The 25544-nt window shown below is 45.6% G+C and overlaps 1 protein-coding gene across 3 annotated transcripts in view; it reads right to left on the bottom strand.

Annotated features, from left to right (window-relative positions):
• Nucleotides 1–2450: 2450 nt before the first annotated feature.
• RNF135 (ring finger protein 135) overlaps nucleotides 2451–25544 on the bottom strand; it is a 31644-nt gene continuing 8550 nt past the window's right edge. The window contains exons 2-6 of one of the 3 annotated variants that reach the window (XM_025362070.1): nucleotides 20588–20731; nucleotides 16764–16926; nucleotides 9728–9792; nucleotides 6368–6457; nucleotides 2451–3694 (exon numbers count right to left, since the gene is read on the bottom strand). In XM_025362070.1, coding sequence (XP_025217855.1) covers nucleotides 3668–3694; nucleotides 6368–6457; nucleotides 9728–9792; nucleotides 16764–16926; nucleotides 20588–20731 — 489 coding nt within the window. In that variant the 3' untranslated portion in view covers nucleotides 2451–3667. The remainder of the gene's footprint in view (nucleotides 3695–6367; nucleotides 6458–9727; nucleotides 9793–16763; nucleotides 16927–20587; nucleotides 20732–25544) is intronic. The other 2 variants (XM_025362069.1, XM_025362072.1) reach the window with 2 other exon arrangements.

Genomic DNA, 25544 nt, shown 5'->3' with positions numbered 1-25544 from the left:
TCTCGCTCTGTTGCCCGGGCTGGAGTGCAGTGGCCAGATCTCAGCTCACTGCAAGCTCCGCCTCCCGGGTTTATGCCATTCTCCTGCCTCAGCCTCCCGAGTAGCTGGGACTACAGGCGCCCGCCACCTCGCCTGGCTAGTTTTTTGTATTTTTTAGTAGAGACGGGGTTTCACCGTGTTAGCCAGGATGGTCTCGATCTCCTGACCTCGTGATCCGCCCGTCTCGGCCTCCCAAAGTGCTGGGATTACAGGCTTGAGCCACCGCGCCCGGCCGTTTTTTGTATTTTTTAGTAGAGACGCGGTTTCACCGTGTTCGCCAGGATGGTCTCGATCTTCTGACCTCGTGATCCACCCGTCTCGGCCTCCCAAAGTGCTGGGATTACAGGCTTGAGCCACCGCGCCCGGCCTGGTCTTGAACTCTTGACCTTGTGGTCCGCCTGCCTCGGCCTCCCAAAGTGCCAGGATTACAGGCGTGAGCCACTGCGCCCAGCCTTATTTATTTATTTTTGAGACAGAGTCTCGATTATCACCCAGGCTGGAGTACAGTGGCACGATCATGGCTCACTGCAACATCCGCCTCCCGGGCTCAAGCGGTTCTCCTGCCTCAGCGTCCAAATAGCTGGGATTACAGGTGCGTGCTACTATGCCCAGCTAATTTTTGTATTTTTAGTAGAGACAAGTTTTCACCATGTTAAGTAGGCTGGTCTCGAACTCCTGACCTCAGGTGAACCATCCACCTCAGCCTCCAAAAGTGCTGAGATTATAGGTATGAGCCACCACACCCGGCCACGCATAGCTTCTTAGTGGTCACTTGGCACAAACAGGGAACCCCTGTCCCTGCTTAGACAACTCAAGGCCACTATATTAAGGACAACCACCAAAATCAGAATGAAAGGGTACCTCATGACTTTAGGGCTAGCTGTGTCCCATCAAAGCGGAAGGCCAGGTCCTGGCCTTAGCATAGGACCTTATCAGAGAGTAACAAGGGGAGAGGCTTCAGCGTGAGAAAACCGGTCAGGCGTGGTGGCTCAAACCTGTAATCCCAGCACTTTGGGAGGCCGAGGCGGGTAGATCACTTGAGGTCAGGAATTTGAGACCAGGCTGGACATGGTAAAACCCTGTCTCTCCTAAAAATACAAAAATTAGCCGAGCGTGGGGGTGCACACCTATAATCCCACCTACTTGGGAGGCTGAGGCACGAGAATCACTTGAACCCTGGAGGCGTAAGTTGCAGTGAGCCGAGATCACACCACTGCACTCCAGCCTGAGCGACAGAGCAAGACTCTAAAAAAAAAAAGGAAAGAAAAAAAAGTGAGAAAACTAGGCCTGGTTTCAGCTCTGCCATGACTGGCTGATCAACCCTGGACAAACCACCACGCGTGTCCTGGCCCCTGCTTCCTTATGCATCAACAAGAAGGTAATAATGCCCATCACACAGGGCAGTGGTGAGGCTCAGAAAGCATATTAGTAGACCATGTGGAAGAATTCTGCTTGCCCCTGTTTTGAAGGAGTGATTAATCATGTATAGAAATTAGGCATGAGTCTCAGGATGATAAAGGCCAAGGTGGGTGATACTAAGATGCAATTCCGTCATTGCTGCTGTGATTATCATCACCCTTGTATCCTTCCAATTTCCTCACCTCCTACTTTATTTAATGCTTTCAGCAACCCTGTGAGGAAGGTAAGGAAGGGTATTTACCTTATAATAACTCATTAAGCTCCACATGTTTCATGTAGTTTTCTGTATCTGTTTTCTTATACAATAAAATGGTTGTTAAAAATAGGGGAAATCAAGTATGAAATAACACCCTGTGTCAGACATACTGTAGGGTGGCCCCCGTGAGCCCCACTTCCTGGCATTCATGTCCTTCTGTAATCCCCTCCCCTGGAGTGTGGGTGGTACCGTGACTTGCTTCTAATCAATAGAAGGCAAAGGCAGTGGGATGTACATGATTACGTGTTTATGTGGTTATGCTATGTAAGATTTTGTGTCATCTGGCTAGGATACCCTCTCCCTTGTTGGCTTTGAGGAAGCAAGCAGCTGTGTTGCAAAGGCCCATGGAGTAACGAACTGAGGGTGGTCTCCAGCCAACAACCAGAAAGAAACTGAGGCCCTCAGTCCAGCAACTCACAAGGAACTGAAGGCTGCCAACAACCATGTGAGTTTGGAGGCAGATCCTTCCCCATTCGAGCCTCTGATGACCCTGTGTCCCCAGATGACATGTTGATTGCAGCTTGTAAAACTCCGATGTAGGAGCCTCAGCTAAGCTATGCCCTGACTCCTGACTCACAGAAAGTGTGAAATAATATATATGTGTTATTTTAAACCATTAAATTTGTGGCAATATTCTTCATAGCGATTGGTAAGTAGCAAATTGTGTTTAGAGATCCTCTGAGACTGTCCTCAGGTTCAGTGATTCACTAGAAGGACTCACAGAATTCAGCAAAGCTGTTGTACTCATGGTTACAGTTTATTACAGTGAAAGGCTACAGATTAAAATCAGCAATGAAGAAAGGCACAGGAGGCAAGGTCCAAGAGAACTTCCAATTATCCTCTCCTGGCAGAGTCTTCAGGATAATGCTTAATTCTCCCAGCAATGATGTGTGGACACAATGATGTGTGCACAGAGTATTACCATCCAGGGTAGCTCACCCATGCCTTGGTGTCTAGGGCTTTTACTGGGGATTGGTCACATAGGCATGCTTCACTGCCCACATGGCTGACTTAGTCTCCTCAGCTTGACCTTGCAAGGTCAAGCTAATACTGCATGGCCCAAGGCCCACAGGTAAACAAAAACACTCTTATCAGGCAGGATATTCTAATGGCTTAGAGGTTATCTCCCAGGAGCCGGGCAGGGGCCTGTCCTTTATTTGGAATGTCCAGGGTCCAAACATCCCAAGTTCATCCTGTATCACACAAAAGGATTAACTTCAAAAGTGGTATTCTTGGCCAGGTGTTGTGGCTCACACCTGTAATCCAGCACCTTGGGAGGCTGAGGTGGGAGGACTGCTTAAGGCCAGGAATTCGACGCCAGCCTGGGCAACCTAGGGAGATCCAATCTCTATTGTAATTTTTCTTAAAAGTGGTATTCTTAAGTTACTACCCTGATTGATGACAGGGAGAGAGACCAGGAAACCACTGTGTTGTAATCCCTGAGGAAACCTTACACCTTCACTTGCTTTATTATCAGGTAATTTCCAGGATGTAAGCCATACAGCCAGAAGGCAGGGTGCAGAGGAGAGGCGGCAGAGATGGTACACTCATACAGAAGCTTCTCCTGATTGTCCACCGAATAGAAGGCAAGCTTCCCCTCCTCAAGGTTCAGCCAGATGCCCACCACCCCAGGTCTGTCTGAGCCAAGGACAGTTTCCTTGACCATGTGCCATGCAGAGAGCTGGTTAGTCCCCTTCCATTCCACACAACAAGAGTCCATAGTCCTTCCCAGGACCTGGTCACGGCTCATCTCCCAGGAAGCCACCCCAACTGCCCAGTGGCTGCAGTTCCTAGTGTCCACTTCCCAGTAATGCTTTCCAGAAAAGAGGGCCTGGGAACACAAGACCTGGCTGGTAGAAAACCTCTCACAGCTCCAGCGATAGGGTTGTGGGCGGTGAGACACAGTCACTGTACGGGAATCGGTGGACACCTCCAGGCTGCAGGAAAGGCTCTTCAAGTTAAAGGTTGGATGGATGGCCCCTTTGGGAAAAAAAAAGAACACCAAGAACATGGCCAGTCATCTGTTGACCATCCATGCTAAGAAGTCTTGGAATAGCAAAAAGCAACTTTGTATCTTTTGGTGTGATGTTTCACTCACACTGGCATTAAAATTATTCCGTGTGATGTTTCACTCACACTGGCATTAAAATTATTCGGTGTGATGTTTCACTCACACTGGCATTAAAATTGGTACATCACCCAACAGGAAGAAATGATAAATGTTTCAGATGATATCTAAGCTAACTACCTTGATCTGATCACTATGCATCATATGTATTGAAACATCACTATGTATCCCATAAATATGTACAATGACTACATTTATTTATTTTAAAAATTTATTTAGAAAAGAAGCAGGATTTTGCCATGTTTCCCAGGCTGGTGTTGAACTCCTGAGCTCCAGCAATCCTGCCATCTCAGCCTCCCAAAGTGCTGCGATTACAGGCATGAGCCACTGCACCCAGACTATACAATTATTATATGTCAATTTTAAAAATCAGGCCAGCCCGGCGCGGTGGCTCACGCCTCTAATCCCAGCACTTTGGGAGGCCGAGGCGGGCAGATCACAAGGTCAGGAGATCAAGACCATCTTGACTAACACGGTGAAACCCTGTCTCTACTAAAAACACAAAAAATTAGCCAGGCATGGTGGTACGCTCCTGTAGCAGAGCTTGCAGTGAGCCGAGATCACGCCACTGCACTCCAGCCTGGGCGACAGAGCGAGGCTCCGTCTCAAAAAAAAAAAAAAAAAAAAAAAATTAGCTGGGCATGGTAGCTCATGCCTGTAATCCCAGCTACTCGGGAGGCTGAGGCAGGAAAATTGCTTGAGCCTGGGAGGCAGAGGTTGCAGTGAGCCAAGATGTGCCACTGCACTCCAGCCTGGGGAACAGAGAAGATTTTGTCTCAAAAACAAAACAAAACAAACAAACAAACAAACGGTGGCCCACGCCTATTATCCCAGCACTTTGGGAGGCTGAGGCGGGCAGATGACGAGGTCAGGAGTTTGAGACCAGCCATGGCTAACCTGGTGAAACCCCGTTTCTACTAAAAATACAAAAAATTAGCCAGGCGTGGTAGCACATGCCTGTAATCCCAGCTACTCGGAAGGCTGAGGCAGGGGAATCATTTGAACCCAGGAGCCAGAGGTTGCAGTGAGCCGAGATCGTGCCATTGCACTCCAGCTTGGGCAACAGGAGCGAAACTCCTTCTCAAAAAAAAAAAAAAAAAAAAAAAAATTCAAGCCAGGCACAGTGGCTCATGCCTGGAATCCCAGCACTTTGAGAGGCTGAGGTGGGAGGATCACTTGAGGCGAGGAGTTCCAGACCAGCCTGGGCAACATAGAGAGACCCTGTCTCTACAAAAATAAGCAAGCAAACAACCAAAAATTGGTACATCGACTTGCAATTTTCTATACATACCTCTGATATTATTATATCAACAATACCCCTTTCCCATATTAATTTTTACTAACCCACTAGTCATCTTTTAGGAAGCCCTCTTGGCATCCCACCCAGCAAAGTCATCTCTTGCTTTTCTCAACACCTCTGGTGCTTTATGTGTTCTCTCATGATACTTACCAGCTTCTATCTATCTATCTATCTATCTATCTATCTATCTATCTATCTACCTACCTACCTACCTACCTACCTATATATATATATTTTTTGAGACAGAGTTTTGCTCTTGTTGCCCAGGCTGGAGTGCAATGGCACGATCTCAGCTCACCACAACCTCTGCCTCCCAGGTTCAAGCAATTCTCCTGCGTCGGCCTCCTGAGAAGCTGTGATTACAGACATGCACCACCATGCCTGGCTAATTTTGTATTTTTAGTAGAGACGGGGTTTCTCCATGTTGGCCAGGCTGGTCTCAAACTCCCGACCTCAAGTGATCCACCTGCCTCGGCCTCCCAAAGTGCTGGGATTATAGGCATGAGCCACCGTGCCTGGCCCATCTTCTATCTATCTAGCTGTTTATACCTTCCCAGTTAAACTGAAACTTCCTGATGAAGGACCATATCTTATTCACTTTGTATATTTCATACGGTTTCCTATTGAGCGAATAAATTGCTAACTCTTATAAAACATGACTACTCCAGGTGTTTTACTCATACTCACTCACTTAACCCTCATGGCAATCCCGCAAGAGAAGTACTATATTATCTCCATTTTACAGATGAGGAAACCCAGGCTCTAGGAGTTTAAGTGACTTGTTCAAGATCACACAGCTAGTTAGTGGAGCTGCTGGGTGTCAAACCCAAGCAGTCTGGCTCCGGGATCCATGCTCTTAAGGACTGTCCCAGACTGAGATGGCAGGAATATCTCAGCAGGTTTAGGAAAAGGCAGTTGGTTGTAGTTGGTGGCCACAGCACAGATGCAGAAATACCTCAGCAAGTTTGGGTATTTGGCTGTAGTTGGTGGCCACAGCAGAGAGGCTCAAAGGTTGGCTGGACTCTTGAGTGCTCTTGGATCTAGAGTCTCAACCTGCTTTGCCTTTGCAATCAGCTCCCCCCGTGGAGGGACCTGGTATAGGGAACACACCCATGTGCAGTAAGCCAAGGAGTGGCCCTAGCAGTAGGGAGATGGACATACGATGTTCTCGAAGCTCTGCTCCACAGCAAGCCAAACCCAGGTTTAAAGTGGACCACATACTTACACTGAGCAAACTGAGAAGCTCTCTTGAGTGCAGGGTGGCTCTGGTCAGGCAATGGGCATGAGGAGGAAGATGGGGCTTCCGGGAGTTCTCCTAAATAACAAAAAAATTAAGAGAGGAAAGTCCCATCAGAAAAAGGCAAACTGAAGGTATCCAAACATCATGATCAAGGCACATGGCATGTCTTCTTATCATCTGCACATTTTTCAGTGTCAGGACTGGATCAGGCAGAGGCAGTGCCTGCAGCCCGGGTATGTTCACCTCCATGTTCTCACTGTGGACTTTTCACTCTTTCTTCACTAAGCTCTCAGCTCCTTGCTGGGAAAGATGTCGTCCATCTATGTGTTCTAAGCACCAAGCCCCATACCAGCCCCACAGATAGAAGGTGTTTTATGCACACTCATAAAATAAAATTAACTAACACAGTTCCAGGGGATTGCAGCACCCTAACACCTAGAATATCCAGGATCCCCAAGTCAATGCTTTAAACAGGTGTTAAACTGGGTAACATGAGTTGGTGTGAAACTCATCACCACTGCTGACACCTCCTAATTCCCTCTCAATGTGCTAAAGTTTAATTATTAACTTAAAGCAGTCATCTGTGCTAGAGTGCAATGACCACGTCAGGCAGATAAGTAAGGGAAGTCCTAGAGTGCAGACTTTGAAGGCAAAATCTTGTCCTATTTGTATCTTGAAGTGACAGCAGCTGAAGTGAATCTAAGACTCTGCCTGAGAAGAGACAAAAGACCTTGTCTAGGGTGTGCTTGTGATAACTTAGGTCATGAGAGCAAGAGAGCTGCCTGTCAAGAGGTCATCCTCAAAGTTCAGGTGGGAACTGAAGCAATCCATGTGTCCATAGAAAGAGAAATGGATAAAGAAATGTGATGTATACATACAATGGAATATTATTTAACCTTAAAAAGTAACAAATTATGGCCGGGCGTGGTGGCTCACACCTGTAATCCCAGCACTTTGGGAGGCCAAGGCGGGCAGATCACAAGGTCAGGAGTTCAAGACCAGCCTGGCCAATGTGGTGAAACCCCATCTCTACTAAAAATACAAAAATTAGCCAGGTGTGGTAGCACGCGGCTATAGTTCCAGCTACTTGGGAAGCTGAGGCAGGAGAATCGCTTGAACCCGGGAGGCGGAGGTTGCAGTGAGCCGAGATCATGACACTGACTCCAGCCTGGGCGACAAAGCGAGACTCCATCTCAAAAAAAAGGTAATGAATTCTGGCTAGACACGGTGGCTCACGCCTGTAATCCCAGCACTTTGGGAGGCTGAGATGGGCAGATCACCTGAGGTCAGGAGTTCCAGACCTCCCTGGCCAACATGGCAAAACCCTGTCGCTACTAAAAATACACACACACACACACACACAAAATTAGTCAGGGGTGGCAGCACATGCCTATAATCCCAGCTACTACTCAGGAGGCAGAGGTGGGAGAATCGCTTGAATCCAGGAGGCACAGGTTGCAGTGAGTTGAGATCGTGCCACTGCACTCCAGCCTGGATGATAGAGCAAGACTCCATCTCAAACAACAAAAAAAAGTAACAAATTCTGATATATGCTACAACATAGGTGAGCTTGGGGAACATTACACTAAGTGAAGTAAACCTCTCACACACAAATATTGTATGATTCCACTCACATGAGCTATCTAGAATAGTCAAATTCATAGACAGAAAGTGGAATAGTGGTTGCTGGGTGTGAGGGGGTTGAGGGAATGTGGAATTGTTGCTTAATGGATATAGTTTCAATTCTGCAACATGAAGCAAGGCATGGTGGCCCATGCTTATAGTCCCAGCTAGTTAGGAGGCTGAGGCAGGAGGATCACTTGAGGCCAGGAGTTCCAGACCAGCCTGGGCAACATAATGAGACCCTGTCTCTACAAAACAATTCTTTTTTTTTTTTTTTTTTTTTTGAGATGGAGCGCTCTGTCGCCCAGGCTGGAGTGCAGTGGCGCAATCTCAGCTCACTGCAAGCTCCACCTCCCGGGTTCACGCCATTCTCCTGCCTCAGCCGCCCGAGTAGCTGGGACTACGGACGCCTGCCACCACACCCGGCTAATTGTTTGTATTTTTAGTAGAGACAGGGTTTCACCATGTTAGCCAGGATGGTCTCGATCTCCTGATCTTGTGATCCGCCCACCTCGGCCTCCCAAAGTGCTGCGATTACAGGCCAAACAATTCTTTAAATAGCTGAACATGGCGGTGTGAGCCTACAGTCCTGGCTACTGGGGAGGCTGAAGCAGGAGGACTGAGGTTACAGTGAGCCATGGTTGTGCCACTGTACTCTAGCCTGGGCAACAAAGTAAGACCTATCCCTAAAATTAAAATTAAAGTTACAGGCCAGGTACAGTGGCTCACACCTGTAATCCCAGCACTTTGGGAGGCCAAGACAGGTGGATCACCTGAGCCCAGGAGTTCAAGACCAGCCTGGCCAACATGGCGTAACCCTGTCTCCACTAAAAATACAAAACGAATTAGCCAGGTGTGGTGGTGGATGCCTGTAATGCCAGCTACTCTGGAGGCTGAGGCAGGAAAATCGTTTGAACCCAGGAGGTGGAGGTTGCAGTGAGCCAAGATCGTGCCATTGCATTCCAGCCTGGGCAACAAGAGTGAAACTCCGTATCAAAACAAAAAAAAAAAATTAAAGTTACAAAAAAGAAACTGATCTGGAGATTGGTTATATGATAATGTAAGCACACTTAACAGTACTGAGCTCTGAGCTGCCTACATTTTTGTTGTTGTAGCCAAGGCTGGAGTGCAGTGGCCCGATTTCAGCTCACTACAACTTCTGCCTCCCAGGCTCAAGTGATACTCCCACTTCAGCCTCCCAAGTAGCTGGGACTACAGGCGTGCGCCACCACAGCAGGCTAGTTTTTGTATTTTTGGTAGAGAAGTGGGTCTCACTGTTACCCAGGCTGCTCTTGAACTCCTGGACTCAGGTGATCCGCCCACCTCAACCTCCCAAAGTGCTGTGATTACAGGTGTGAGCCACTGCACCTGACTGAGCTGCCTACTTGAAAACAGTAAATTTTATGTTATATGTATTTTCACCACAATTTAGAAAAACACAAAATTCAGATGAATATCACTGTTCTCCTATTTAGCTGATAGGATTGTTACTTATTGTTAATTAGTGTTTTTAAAATGTTTGACTGGGCACCGTGGCTCACGCCTGTAATCCCAACAACTTTGGGAAGTTGAGTCAGGAGGATCACTTGAGCCCAAGGTGGGAGACCAGCCTGGGCAACATGGCAAAACCCCATCACTACAAAAAGTACAAAAAAATTAGCTGAGTGTGGTGGCACACGCCTGTATTCCCAGCTACTTGGGAGTCTTCGGCGGGAAGATCACCTGAGCCTGGGAGATTGAGGCTGCAGTGACTGCGCCACTGCACTCCAGCCTGGGTAACAAAGAACCTGTCTCAAAATAAAAAAAAATAATTAATTAATTAATTCAGCAGAATGCAGATTATAAACAAAAGAAAAAGAAAGGAAAAAAATTTTATAAACGTTTGCAAGACCTACTGAAGTTATTTACTTTTTTTTTTAAATTAACACTCCCTAATACTTTTATCTCTATTGATGAGAGAAATAATCTACACTTAACCATGGAAACTGATAATTTTTTCCAAAGAATCATGGTTATCCAGTTAAGAGCAACATTTTAAGCAGAGCAACATCCTTAAACATGAAAATGCTATGAGATATGTCTATAAAGTGGCACTACGCAAATCTTATTTAAAATTTGCTAGGGGCTCAGTGTGGTGGTTCATGCCTATAATCCCAGCGCTTTGGGAGCCAAAGCACAAGGATTGCTGGAGGCTAGGAGATCAACACCAGCCTGGGCAATAAAGTGAGATCCCTGTCTCTATTTAAAAAACAAATAAGGCCAGGCGCAGTGGCTCACGCCTGTAATCCCAGCACTTTAGGAGGCTGAGGCAGGCAGATCACCTGAGGTCAGGAGTTTAAGACCAGCCCGGCCAACATGGTGAAACCCCGTCTCTACTAAAAATACAAAAATTAACCAGATGTGGTGGTGGCAGCTTGTAATCCCAGCTGCTCAGGAGGCTGAGGTAGGAGAATCGCTTGAACCCGGGAGGCAGAGGCTGTGGTGAGCTGAGATCATGCCACTGCACTCCAGCCTGGGCGACAGAGCGAGACTCTGTCTCAAAAATAATAATAAGAAGAAGAAGAATAAACAAATAAAACAAAATGCACTAGGATACATGCTGAGATATACTTGAAATGAGTCAAAGGTTTAAATGTAAAACATGAAACCACAGATTTAAATGTAAACTGTAAAAGTAAAAACACACACATATACCTGAGAAAATTCCTTTCTAAACTTCAGGGGGTTGAGTTTTCTAACTAAAACTTAAAATCTACAATGCATAAAAGAAAAAACGAATAAAATTTACTACATGAAAATAGAAGCAAGACCTCTTCTCCACAAAAAAATAAACAAAAAATTAACTGAGGCCGGGCGCGGTGGCTCAAGCCTGTAATCCCAGCACTTTGGGAGGCCGAGACGGGTGGATCACGAGGTCAGGAGATCGAGACCATCCTGGCTAACACGGTGAAACCCCGTCTCTACTAAAAAATACAAAAAACTAGCCGGGCGAAGTGGCGGGCGCCTGTGGTCCCAGCTACTCGGGAGGCTGAGGCAGGAGAATGGCGTAAACCCGGGAGGCGGAGCTTGCAGTGAGCTGAGATCCGGCCACTGCACTCCAGCCTGGGCGACAGAGCCAGACTCAGTCTCAATGAAAATACAATCAAAAATTAACTGAGCGTGGTAGCGCCACCTGCAGTCCCACCTACTCAAGGGGCTAAGATGAACTAATTGCTTGAGCCCAGGAGTTCCAGGCCAGCCTAGGCAACATAGCAAAACCCTGTCTCTCCCCAAAACACAAGAATTAGCCGGGCGCGCTGACATGTGCCTGCGGTCCCAGCTACTCAGGAGGCTAAGGAGGGAGGATCACTTGAGCCTGGGAGGTCAAGGCTGGGGTGAGCCATGATGGCACCACTGCACTCCAGCCTGGGCAACAAAGTAAAACCTTGTCTCAAAAAAATAAAAAAGAAATATTTAGAGCCCAGGAATTGCCACAGCACTCTAGTCAACCAGTCTAGGCAACAGAACAAGACCCTGTCTCCTGTCTCTAAAAAAAAAAATTGAGGCCAGGCATGGTGGTTCACACCTGTAATACCAGCACTTTGGCAGGCAGAGATAGAAGGATTACTTCAGCCTAGGAGTTTGAGACCAGCCTGGGCAAAACAGTGAGATTTCATCTCTATAAAAAATTATGTAAAGGCCAGGTGCGATGGCTCATTCCTGTGTAATCCCAGCATGTTGGGAGGCCAAGGCAGGTGGATCACCTGAGGTCAGAAGTTTGAGACCAGCCTGACCAACATGGAGAAACCCTGTCTCTACTAAAAATATAAAAATTAGCCAGGTGTGGTGGCACAGGCCTGTAATCTCAGCTACTTGGGAGACTAAGGCAGGAGAATCGCTTGAACCCGGGAGACAGATGTTGCAGTGAGCCAGATCGCACTTTTGCACTCCAGCCTGGGCAACAAGAGCGAAACGCCTTTAAAAAAAAAAAAAAAAAAAAAAAAAAAAGTAAATTAAAAAATGTCTATATGGCATTATAAAACCTAAAACCTGCAAAAGGCCGGGCGCGGTGGCTCAAGCCTGTAATCCCAGCACTTTGGGAGGCCGAGGCGGGCGGATCACAAGGTCAGGAGATCGAGACCATCCTGGCTAACACGGTGAAACCCCGTCTCTACTAAAAACACAAAAAAGTAGCCGGGCGAGGTGGCGGGCGCCTGTAGTCCCAGCTACTCGGGAGGCTGAGGCAGGAGAATGGCGTAAACCCAGGAGGCGGAGCTTGCAGTGAGCTGAGATCGCGCCACTGCACTCCAGCCTGGGGGACAGAGCAAGACTCCGTCTCAAAAAAAAAAAAAAAAAAAAAAAAAAAAAACCTGCAAAAGATACATAAAAAGACAAATGACATATTAAGAAACAAAATTTGCAATTCATATAACAGACAAAAGGTTAATCCCTTTAATTTACAAAGAGCTCCTAAATGTCAATTTTTAGAAGACCAATAACACAAGATATGAAAGACAATTCATGGAGAAGCACAAATTAAAAGTGTAGTATAGGCCGGGCGCGGTGGCTCATGCCTGTAATCCCAGCACTTTGGGAGACCGAGGCAAGCAGATCACCTGAAGTCAGGAGTTCGAGACCAGCCTGACCAACATGGCAAAACCCCGTCTCTACTAAAAGTACAAAAATTAGTCAGTCCTGGTGGCAGTGCCTGTAATCCCAGCTACTCAGGAGGCTGAGGCAGGAGAATCACTTGAACCTGGGAGACAGAGGTCACATTGTGCTGAGATCGCCTCACTGCACTCCAACCTGGACGATAAGAACATGATTCAGTCTCAAAAAAAACAAAAAACCAAAAAACAAAAATGTGCAGTATACTCTCACGTCAATATATTTTCTTGAGTCAGAGTTTCATTCTTATTGCCCAGGCTGGAGGACAATGGCACAGTCTTGGCTCACTACAACCTCTGCCTGCTGGGTTCAAGCGATTCTCCTGCCTCAACCTCCCAAGTATCTGGGATTACAGGCACCCACCACCAAGACTGGCTAATTTCACATCAATATTTTGACCCATGAGATTGGTTTAAAAAAAAAAGGCAAATGTCTGCCAACACACTCAGTTGGCAGGTTGGGGACACATACTTTTTCTGTGGGAGTGAAGACTGGTATAACCCAACTGGAGGGTGATTTGGCAATGTATATCAAAATGACAAATGAATTCACCGTAAGACCCAGCTACCTTCACTACAATTTGAGCTACAATTATATCTGCACCCATATGAAACAATGTACATGCATTTATTGATTTCAGCATTATTTGTCACTGTAAACAATTGCAAACAATCATGCATTCACCTGTAGAGGACTGAGTAAATAAATGTTGGCAAACCCAGATATTGGAATACTGAGCAGCTGTAAAAGGGAAAATGTGGCCGGGCCCAATGGCTCATGCCTGTAATCCCAGCACTTTGGGAGGCCGAGGCAGGTGGATCACAAGGTCAGGAGATCGAGACCATCCTGGCTAACACGGTGAAACCCCGTCTCTACTAAAAATAAAAAAAATCAGCCGGGCGTGGTGGCGGGCGCCTGTAGTCCCAGCTACTCAGGAGGCCGAAGCAGGAGAATGGTGTGAACCTGGGAGGCGGAGCTTGCAGTGAGCCAAGATTGCACCACTGCACTCCAACCTGGGCAACTAAGCAAGACTCCATCTCAAAAAAAAACGGCGGGGGGGGCGGTGCGGAAATGCTCTAGGTGCTAAAAAAAAAAAGGCAAAGAAAAAATGTCCTAAGTACTGTACTGTAAAATGAAGATGTATTAAGTAAAAGACAAAAGCAAAATGCAGGACAATATACATAATGTGCTATCTTTTATGTACAAAAAAAAGATTGGGAGAAAGAAGAATATAAATTCACATTCGCTGACATTTGCATAAATAACTTCTGAACACTCAAAAAACTGTAATAAAAGTGGTACACTGAGATGAGAGAATGGGGCAATTGGCAAGGATGGAAGAGAGATTGGGCTGTATGCCCTTTTTATACTGTTTGTTGTTTTGTTTTTTTTGAGATGGAGTTTCGCTCTTGTCACCCAGACTGGAGTGCAGTGGCTCACTGCAACCTCCGCCTTCCGGGTTCAAGCGATTTTCCTGCCTAAGCCTCTGAAGTAGCTGGCACTACTGGAGCGTGCCACCACGTCTGGCTAATTTTTTGTATTTTTAGTAGAGACAGGGTTTCACCATGTTGGCCAGGCTGGTCTCAAACTCCTGACCTCAGGTGATCCACCTGCCTCGGCCTCACAGAGTGCTGGGATTATAGGCATGAGCCACGACGCCCAGTCCTGTTTTGATTTTTGAATGAGAAATTTTAAATGTAACCCCCCAAAATTTAAAAATTGATCTTAAATTTGTATAAATAAATAAAATCACTAAGGAACCCAACCTAAGTTTAGAAGCACACAGGATACGAAGGTGCTTCTTTCTCAGATAATTTTTGGAACAATAAACTGCTCTCTAATTGTTTTCCTTAAGAAACTTTTCCCAAGGAATCATGCTTCTCCATTTACATAAGAAATGATTCTTCTTTTTTTTTTTGAGACAGAGTTTCATTCTTGTTGCCTAGGCTAGAGTACAATGATGCAACCTCTGCCTCCCAGGTTCAAGTGATTCTTGTGCCTCCACCTCCTGAGTAGCTGCGATTACAGGCACCCGCCACCACGTCCAGCTAATTTTTGTGTTTTTAGTAGAGACAGGGTTTCGCCAGGTTGACCGGGCTGGTCTTGAACTCTTGACCTCAGGTGATCCACCTGCCTCAGCCTCCCAAAGTGCTGGAATTACAGGCATGAGCCACTGCGCCGGCCAGAAATGATTTTTAAAGTAGCATAAGATTGTTTAAATATGAAAATATAAAGGATATAAAAGCTATCAGAAGAGGAAAAGCTATAGAAGAAATGCCTCTAAAGCATATGAAGCTAGCAGTGGCCAGAGCAGGAGGAAGAACCCTGGGAGACCAGATAGAGCTAACGTCTAATGTCTGACAAGAAGGTGTTAGTTAGTTAGTTTTCAATAACTCTGGAAGAACAACAGAGAAACTACAGGACCAGGACAGAAAAGTTCTTTTCTATATTGTACTATTTAATATTAACATTAACACACTCCCCAGAGATTATATCTTAATAGACTGTATCAAGAACTAGTTACAAAGTGGCATGCTGGTTTCATTTGTTTGTAGACAAGATCTCCCTCTGTTGCTGCAGGATGGAATGCAGTGGCATGATCACTCAGCCTTGAACCCCTGGCTCAAGTGATCCTCCAGCCTTAGCCTACAGAGTAGCTGGGACTACAGGTGTGCACCAACACATCTGGTTATTTTTTATTTTTTGTAGAGACAGGATCTCTCTCCATTGTCCAGGCTGGTCTCGAACTCCCGGCCTCAAGAGATCCTCTCACCTCAGCCTCCCAAAGCACTGGGATTACAGGCATGAGCCACCGCACTTGGCCTATATGCTTTGTTAAGAAAGAGGCCGGGCGCGGTGGCTCAAGCCTGTAATCCTAGCACTTTGGGAGGCCGAGACGGGCGGATCACGAGGTCAGGAGATCGAGACCATCCTGGCTAACACGGTGAAACCCCGTCTCTACTAAAAAATACAAAAAACTAGCCGGGCGAGGTGGCTGGCGCCTGTAGTCCCAGCTACTCGGGAGGCTGAGGCAGGAGAATAGCGTAAACCCGGGAGGCGGAGCTTGCAGTGAGCTGAGATCCGGCCACTGCACTCCAGTCTGGGCGACAGCGCAAGACTCCGTCTCAAAAAAAAAAAAAAAAAAAAAAGAAAGACATTTACAGCCAGGTGCGGTGGCTCATACCTGTAATCCTAGCACTTTGGGAGGCTGAGGCGAGCCTTGAGGTCAGGAGTTCGAGATCAGCCTGTCCAACATGGTGAAACTCTGTCTCTACTTAAAAAAAAAAAAAAAGAAAAAAGAAAAAAAAAAACCCGTGAAAATTAGCCAGGCATGGTGGCGCACGCCTGTAATTCCAGCCAAGATCGCACCACTGCACTCAAGCCTGGGTGACGGAGTGAGACTCTGTCTCAAAATAAAACAAAAACAAAAACAAAATAATTTAAAAAAAAAAAAAAAAAAGGAAGACATTTACTAGTTAAAAATTTAAGGCTGGGCACGGTGGCTCACGCCTGTAATCCCAGCACTTTGGGAGGCTGAGGAGGGCAGATCATGAGGTCAGGAGATCGAGACCAGCCTGGCCAACATGGTGAAACCCCATCTCTACCAAAAACACAAAAAATTAGCCAAGCATGGTGGCGGCGCCTGTAGTCCCAGCTACTCGTGAGGCTGAGGCAAGAGAATGGCCTGAACCGGGAGGCGGAGCTTGCAGTGAGCCGAGATGACGCCACTGCCCTCCATCCTGCGCGACACAGCGAGACTTCATCTCAAAAAAAAAAAAAAAAAGAAAAAAAGAAAAAAAAAATTTTAAAGTGGCCTTTTCAGAATCTCTGCAGTAAGATAACACACTTGATCAGTAAGGACCTGGGTGCATGAATCTTCAAAAATGAGTTTCTATCTATTAAGGACTTGTGATACATCACACCTTCAGTCATTGCCAAAAACATTCAGCCACAAAATCACTTCAGCCCACCCCTACCTGATTCATGACACCACAGGGGTAATACAGTGGGACTCTGGGATCCTGTCCCCAGAGAACAAAGCCATGGAGCACTTTGCCACTCCCCGCAACTTCCAGATTTAATCATCCTCCAATAAGTAAGATCAGCTCACCCTGCGTTTGTGTTTCAGGAGCCTCTTTCCGGGCGACGTTTTCTCGTAATTTTTCCTGAATTTCTTCTAGGTCTTGGAGAATATCTCTGATTCTCCCTGCAGCTGTGTCGGAAATCAGCAGCTTTGGAGAAGTCATGGAAAGATCCACCCCAGAAGAAAAAACCTATTGATGAATCATTTAAAACTGAATAAATGGAAGTCCCCTATGCAGTCTATCAACTATTATATTCAAGTTCTTTTATTCATCTATAATTTTCTATGTAATTCCCAGCAAATTTTTAAAAACAAAATTAGGCCCTCAAAAAATATGCCTTGAAAACAATCTGGAATAATACATAACTACAGCAAAAATATCAAAGAGTGGTTATTTCTGGGTGATGGGGTTATGGAGCATTTTAATTTGCTTTATTTAATGCTATGTGTTTTCTAATATTTTGCACAATAAACATGGATTTCTTAGGTAATACCAAAAAAGTTTTAACATTTTTAGGCACATCTTTTTTTTTTTTTTTTTTTTTTTGAGACGGAATCTCGCTCTGTCACCCAGGCTGGAGTGCAGTGGCCGGATCTCAGCTCACTGCAAGCTCCGCCTCCCAGGTTTACGCCATTCTCCTGCCTCAGCCTCCCAAGTAGCTGGGACTGCAGGTGCCCGCCACCTCGCCCGGCTAGTTTTTTATATTTTTTAGTAGAGACAGGGTTTCATCGTGTTAGCCAGGATGGTCTCGATCTCCTGACCTCATGATCTGCCCGTCTCGGCCTCCCAAAGTGCTGGGATTACAGGCTTGAGCCACCGCGCCTGGCCTTTAGGCACATCTTATAGGGGCTTTATAAAATAAATACTACAGATAGTTACTGAGATAAACCATGGAGGTCAGAATAACCTTTTCAGCTGGGTGTGGTGGCTCACACCTATAATCCCAGCTACATGGAGGGTGAGGCAGGAGAATCACTTGAATCTGGAAGGTAGAGGTTGTAGTGAGCTGAGAAGATCATGCCGCTGCACTACAGCCTGGGCGACAGAGCGAGATTCCATTTCAAAAAAAAAAAAAAAAAGAACGTTTTCCCACCTCTATCATTATATCATGTCGCTTCCCAAGAGCTACCTCTCAAATTGCCTGCATCTAGGTCCTGCTTGCTGGGGCCTCCAACACATGCTCCCTGATTTTCTTTAGCCTCAGGTCCTGTTCTTCCCCAATACAGCCCTTTATCTGCTTACCAACTTCAACCCCTGACTTTCCTTCCCACCTTTGCATAATCCACTCCCCATTCTTTCCACCAATCAAAATATGGTAGTATTACACTTATTGAGTGTCTTCTACATGCTAGGTATTGCCCTTCTCTCATTTGCATAACAACCTCACAAAGTAGGTTTAGCAACCTGTAAAGAATCTCCATTTTACAAAAGAAGATGAAGTTCATGAAGGTTAACTAAATTGCCACAGTTAATTATAACAGCCCACATTTTAACATTGCTCAAGCACTTTTTTATACCTCTTTTAATCCTCACAATAAACCAATGATGTGGCAGGCCCTGTATCATTATTTCTATATTACAGATAGGAACCTGAGACGCAGATGGATGAAGTCACTTGCCCAAGGTCCTAATACTAGTGAATGACAATGTCAAGTCTGAAAGTCAGACTTTCCTTTTTTTTTTTTCTGAGACGGAGTTTCACTGTTTCCCAGGCTGGAGGGCAGTGGCGCAATCTCGGCTCACTGTAAACTCCGCTTCCCAGGTTCACGCCATTCTCCTGCCTCAGCCTCCTTAGTAGCTGGGACTACAGGTGCCCACCACCACGCCCAGCTAATTTTTTGTATTTTTAGTAGAGTCAGGGTTTCACCACGTTAGCCAGGATGGTCTCAATCTCCTGACCTTGTGATTTGCCCGTCTCGGCCTCCCAAAGTGCTGGGATTACAGGCGTGAGCCACCGCGCCCGGCCGGACTCTCAGACTTTCTATCCCAACACGTCGCATCTCTGAAGATGCATTTATTTATACATTCAGTGGGTATTTGTTGAGCCCCTACTATAAGTGGGTACTTGGGTACTGTGCTAGTGCCTCGGGACACAATGGTGGACAAAAGAACAAAAGCATCAGCCAGGCGCAGTGGCGCACACCTGTAATCCCAGCACTTTGAGAGGCTGAGGCAGGTGGATCACAAGGTCGGGAGTTTGAGGCCAGCCTGGCCAATATGGTGAAACCCCATCTCTACTAAAAATACAAAAATTAGCCAGGCGTGGTGGCGGGCACCTGTAGTACAAGCTACTCAGGAGGCTGAGGCAAGAGAATCACTTGAAGCTGGGAGGCGGAGGTTGCAATGAGCTGAGATGGCACCACTGCACTCCAGCCTGGCAACAGAGCAAGACTCTGTCTCAAAAAAAAAAAAAAAAAAATCAAAAGTCCCTATTCTCATGAAGTTGAGAGTCCAGTGCAGGAAAAGGGAGGGGGACAGACATTAATATAGAGTATGGCACAAGTCATTACAAAGGTGCAATGGTGATAACTACTACAAATGAAAGGTACATGGAGTCCTCAGAGCCTCTAATGGGGGGATTTGATTTGTTTAAAGAAATCAGTGAAGGCTTCTCTCTGAAGAAATGATGTTCTAGCTAGGATCTGAAGGATGAGCAAGTATTACCTAAGTGATGGAGGAAAAGGAGAGCATTCCATGAAGGGTGCCCTGTAGTGGGAAGACGCGAGACACATTGGAGGGACTGTGCAGAGAGTGCAGCTGGAGCTCACAGAGCCAGGCGGCATGAGCAGAGATGAGATTTGAGAGGCAGACAGAGATGGAATCCTACAGGGCTTTGTTGGTCCTGTGAGGATTTGGGTCTTACTCCTGAGCAAACTGATGTAATTTGAATGTTTTAAGCAGATGAGTTAACATTTTCGGATTGATGTTTGTGGTAGTCACTGTGACGACCGTGAGGAAAACAGACTAGAAGAGGGAGAGTGGAGCATTTGGAAGGCTATGACAGCAATCCAGGCATAAAATTATCAGAGGCTGGGATTAGAGAAGTCTCAAAGGAGCTCAAGAATAAGTAAATAGATTTGAGAGGTAATTAGGCAGGTCTTAAAGCTACAATATGCTGCATATTAGGGTAAGGGAGAAGAAGGTAACATGATTTCCAGGTCTCTGGCTTGTGTACTTGGAAAGATAATGGGGCCAGTATTGAGACAAAAATCCCAGAAAAGGAGCAGCTTAGGACACGTTAAGTGTGATGCTTTGAGATACCCAAGAAGAAAAGATGAGAAGGAAGACATAGCAGCCTAGTGCTCAGAGAAGGCTCCAGCCTGGAGCTATTATTTGTGCATAGAGGTGATCATTAAAGCCATGGATACAGGGAAGACTACCTGGAGGGGAGATAAAGGGACTTACAACTCAGCCTTGAGGAAGTCCAGCATTTAATTCCTGAGCAGAGGAGAGACAGCCTGTAAACAGACTGAGAAGGATCAGCCAGAGAGAGGTGGGGGAAAGCCAAAAGACTCCTGTCCCAAAAGCTAAGAATGAAGGTGTGGTCCACTGTGTCAAAGGCTACTGAAAGGTCAATGAAGACAGGCACCAGAATGTCTATAGGATTTACACAGAGGTCATTGGTGATCTTAGAGATAGCTGGTTAGGTGGAGTGACCCTAGCCCACTTGAAGCTTCCCAACATTACCTCAAGCATCCCAAATGTCCAATCATCCACGTCTGGTAGTAAAGAGAACAATAAAAGATTGAGACTTGTTGCTTCAGCTTCAAACATATTCATGTTGTTCCAGTTGAAAGCAATCCCTGGCCCTATTCCCTCCCACATCCTTTCCTCTCCCAGTGGAGCCTACCTTGCCCAGGATGCTCAGTTCATTGTCTGGTCCAGATTCTGATAGGGGCCTCTGATTCTGCAGGCTCCTGACAATGTCTACAAGATGTTCCACCAGCTCTGTCAGCTCCTGACCAACTTCTGTGATGCTCTTCTCTACTGCCACCTTTAAAACAGCAAAGTTCAGGTCCTGGGTTCTATAAAACTGGACCCAGGAACCACCACTAGACAGAGGGAGTCATAAATACTGTAGTAATGACATAAAAACAGACATACAGACCAATGGAATAGAACAGAGTACCCAGAAATAAACTCTCACATATACAGTTAAATGATTTTTGACAAAGGTGCCAAGACCATTCAACGGGAAACGACAGTTTTTTCAACAAACTGTACTATGAAAATTGGATATATCTATATGCAAAAGAATATGGTTGGACCCTTACCTAACATCATATACAAAAACTAACTCAAAATGGATCAAAGACCTAAATGTAAGACCTAAAATAATACAAGTCTTAGAAAAAAATATAGGGCAAAATTTATGACATTGGATTTGGCAGTGATTTATTGTATATGACACTAAAAGCACACACAACGAAAGAAAAAAGGAGGCTGGGTGCGGTGGCTCACGCCGGTAACCCCAGCACTTTGGGAGGCCGAGGTGGGTAGATAACGAGGTCAGGAGATCGAGACCATCCTGGCTAACACAGTGAAACCCGTCTCTACTAAAAATACAAAACACTAGCTGGGCGTGGTGGCAGGCTCCTGTAGTCCCAGCTACTCAGGAGGCTGAGGCAGGAGAATGGTGTGAACCCGGAAGGCGGAGCTTTCAGTGAGCTGAGATGGAGCCGCTGCACTCCAGCCTGGGAGACAGCAAGGCTCCGTCTCAAAAAAAAAAGAAAGAAAGAAGAAAAGAGACAAACTGGACTGCATGAAATGTTTAAACATTTGTGCATCTAAAGACACTAACAAAAGAGTAAAAAGGCAATCCACAAAATGGAGAAAATATTTGCAAATCATACATCTGATAAGGCATTAATACCGAAAATATACAGAGAATTTCTAAAACCAACAATGAAAACATATCACTGCCGCTTGCTTGGTTGGTAAAACAAACAAACAAGCAAAAACCCATAAACAACTGAATTTTGAAATGGGCAAAGAACTTGAATAGACATTTCTCCAAAGAAGATATACAAATCACCAATAAGCACATGAATAGACACTCAAGATCACTAATCAGTAGGGAAATGCAAATCAAAACATACAGTGAGATACCACTTCACACTCATTAGGTTGGCTACTATCAAAAAAAAAAAAAAGCCAGAAAATAACAAATGTTGATGGTGTGGGAAGATTGGAACCCTCTGCACTGCTGGTGGGAATGATATATGGTACAGCCACTATGGAAGACAGAATGGTGGTTGCTCAAAATATTAAAAATAGGCTGGGTGCAGTAGCTCATGGCTGTAATCCCAGCACTTTGGGAGGCTGAGGCGGGAGGATCACCTGAGGTCAAGAGTTCAAGATCATCCTGGCCAACTTAGTGAAACCCCATCTCTACTAAAAATACAAAAATTAGCCAGGCGTGGTGGGGGGCATCTGTAATCCCAGCTACTTGGGAGGCTGAAGCAAGAAAATCGCTTGAACCCAGGAGATGGAGGTTGTAGTGAGCCGAGATCATGCCACTGTACTCAGGCCTGTGTGACAGAGCCATCTCAAAAATACATATACATATATATATTTTTTTATTATTATTTATATATATATTTTCTAGGTCACATTAAGTGTGATGCTTTGAGATACCCAAGAAGAAAAGATGAGAAGGAAGACATAGCAGCCTAGTGCTCAGAGAAGGCTCCAGCCTGGAGCTATTATTTGTGCATAGAGATGGTCATTAAAGCCATGGATACAGAGAAGACTACCTGGAGGGGAGATAAAGGGACTTACAACTCAGCCTTGAGGAAGTCCAGCATTTAATTCCTGAGCAGAGGAGAGACAGCCTGTAAACAGACTGAGAAGGATCAGCCAGAGAGAGGTGGGGGAAAGCCAAAAGACTCCTGTCCCAAAAGCTAAGAATGAAGGTGTGGTCCACTGTGTCAAAGGCTACTGAAAGGTCAATGAAGACAGGCATCAGAATGTCCATAGGATTTACATAGAGTTTACATAGAGGTCACTGGTGATCTTAGAGATAGCTGGCTAGGTGGAACGATCCTATATATAGTGATCCCATATATATATATTACCATACGATTTAGCAATTCAACTTCTGGATATATAAGAATTGAAAACAGGATCTCAAAGAGCTTCATAAACTGATGTCCATAGCAGCATTATTCCCACTAGCTAAAACATGGAAGCAACCCAAGTGTCTGCAGACAAATGAATAAGCAAAAAGTGGCATACACGTACAATAGAATATTACTCAGCCTTAAAAAGGAAGGGAACTCTGACATATGCTACAACATAAATAACCCTCGAAGACATTATGCTAAGTGAAATAAGCCAGTCACAAAAACACAGATACTGTATGATTCAACTTATATGAGGTATTTAGAGTAGTACAAATCAGAGACAGAAATTAGAATGATGGTTGCCACAGGCTGGGGGAAGAGGAAATGGAGAATTTTAATGTGCTCCTAGAATTCCACTTTTGCAAGATGAAAAGAGTTATGGTACCCTGAAGAGCCAGTCATGTTAATTTAACATTTTTTAGTTATGGAAATGATGGTAGTGATGGTTTCACAACATTATGAATGTATTTCATATCACCCAACTGTATACTTAAAAATGGTTTAGGGCCAGAGAGAAGTGGGGGAAAGCCAGAAGACTTAAGGGTGGAAAGAGGCAGAGCAAGATAGCCAAATAGAAGGCTCCATTGAGCATCCCTCCCACAAGAACACCAAATTTAACAACTACACAAAAAAGCACCTTCATAAGAACCAGAAATCAGGGGTACTCACAGTACCTGGTTTTAACTTTACATATAGAAAGAGGCACTGAAGAGGGTAGGAAAAACAGTCTTGAATTACCAATGCCATCCATATCCCATGTGGCAGGGGCAACACAGCACAGAGAATCTGTGCACTCAGGAAAGGGAGAGCATGGTGATAAAGAGAATAGAGAGACTTTGCCTTGTCACATCACAAAGCAAAACTGGGCTGAACTCCGCTGACGCCTACCCACAGCGGGAGCATTTAGATCAGTCCTAGCCAGAGAGGAATCAAATCACCCACTCCAGTGATTGGAACCTGAGTTCTGGCAAGCTTCTCCACTGTCGGCTGAAGTGCTCTGGGGCTCTAAATAAACTTGAATGGCAGGCTAGGCCACAAGGACTGCAACTCCTAGGCAAGTCCCTAGTGTTGAGATGGGTCTCTGGACCCGCCCAGAGCCTGGGTGAATGTGCCACCATGAAGGGAAGGACACAAGCCTGGCTGGCTTTGCCATCTGCTGATTATAGAGCCCTAGGTCCTTAAGTGAATATAGGTGGTAGCCAGATAGTGGTTACAAAGGGGCTTGGGTGAGACACAGGCTTTAGGTCTGACCCCGTGCAGTCCTAGTGGTCATGGCCACAAGGTGCTTGCGTCAGCCCACCTCCAGCTCCAGGCAGCTTAGCACACACACACACTGTTTTGGAGAAGTACGAGAAGAGAACAAGAATCTCTGCCTGGTAATCCAGAGAATTCTTCTAGATCTTATACAAGACCACCAAGGTGGCACCTCTAGTAGTCTGCAAGAGTCACAGCTTTACTGGGCTTGGGGTGCCCCCTAATGCAGATACAGAGCACAACACCGAAGTCCTTTCAAATACCTGGAAAGCCTTCCCAAGAAGGACAGGTACAAACAAGCCCAGACTGTGAAGACTACAATAAATAACTAACTCTTCAATGCCCAGGCACTGACAAACATCCACAAGCATCAAGACCATTCAGGAAAACATGACCCCACCAAACTAAGTAAGTCACCAAGAACCAATTCGGGAGAAACAGAGATATGTGACCTTTCAGATAGATAATTCAAAATAGCTGTTTTAAGAAAACTCGAAGAATTTCAAGATAACAGAGAAGGAATTCAGAATTCTATCAGATAAATTTTAAATAATTGAAATAATTAAAAAGAATCAAGCAGAAATTCTGGAATCCAAAAATGCAACTGACATACTGAAGAATGCATCAGAGTCTGCATCAATAGCAAAATTGATCAAGTATTAGAAAGAATTAGTGAGCTTGAATTCAGGCTATTTGAAAGTACACAGTAAGGGCTGGCACAGTGGCTCACACCTGTAATCCCAGCACTTTGGGAGGCCAAGGCAGGCGGATCACAAGGTCAGGAGATCGAGACCACAGTGAAACCCCGTCTCTACTAAAAATACAAAAAATTAGCTGGGTGCGGTGGCAGGTGCCTGTAGTCCCAGCTACTCAGGAGGCTGAGGCAGGAGAATGGCATGAAACCAGGAGGCGGAGCTTGCAGTGAGCCGAGATTGCGCCACTGCACTCCAGCCTAGGCAACAGAGCAAGACTCCGTCTCAAAAATAAATACATAAATAAAATAAAAATAATAAAAAAAGAAAATACACCGTAAGAAGAGACAAAAGAAACAAGAAAAAAAAAAAAGAGAATGAAACATGCCTACAAGATCTAGAAAATAGCCTCAAAGGGGCAAATCTAAAAATTATTGGCCTTAAGAGGAGGTAGAGAAAGAAACAGTGGTAGAGGCCGGGCGCGGTGGCTCAAGCCTGTAATCCCAGCACTTTGGGAGGCCGAGACGGGTGGATCACGAGGTCAGGAGATCGAGACCATCCTGGCTAACACGGTGAAACCCCGTCTCTACTAAAAAATACAAAAAAAAACTAGCCGGGCGAGGTGGCGGGCGCCTGCAGTCCCAGCTACTCTGGAGGCTGAGGCAGGAGAATGGCGTGAACCCGGGAGGCGGAGCTTGCAGTGAGCTGAGATCCGGCCACCACACTCCAGCCTGGG

Source organism: Theropithecus gelada, chromosome 16, assembly GCF_003255815.1.
Source record: "Theropithecus gelada isolate Dixy chromosome 16, Tgel_1.0, whole genome shotgun sequence".
Classification (NCBI taxonomy): Eukaryota; Metazoa; Chordata; class Mammalia; order Primates; family Cercopithecidae; genus Theropithecus; species Theropithecus gelada.
Note: the sequence above shows the minus strand (reverse complement) of the source record. Positions and strands in the feature narration are given on the sequence as shown.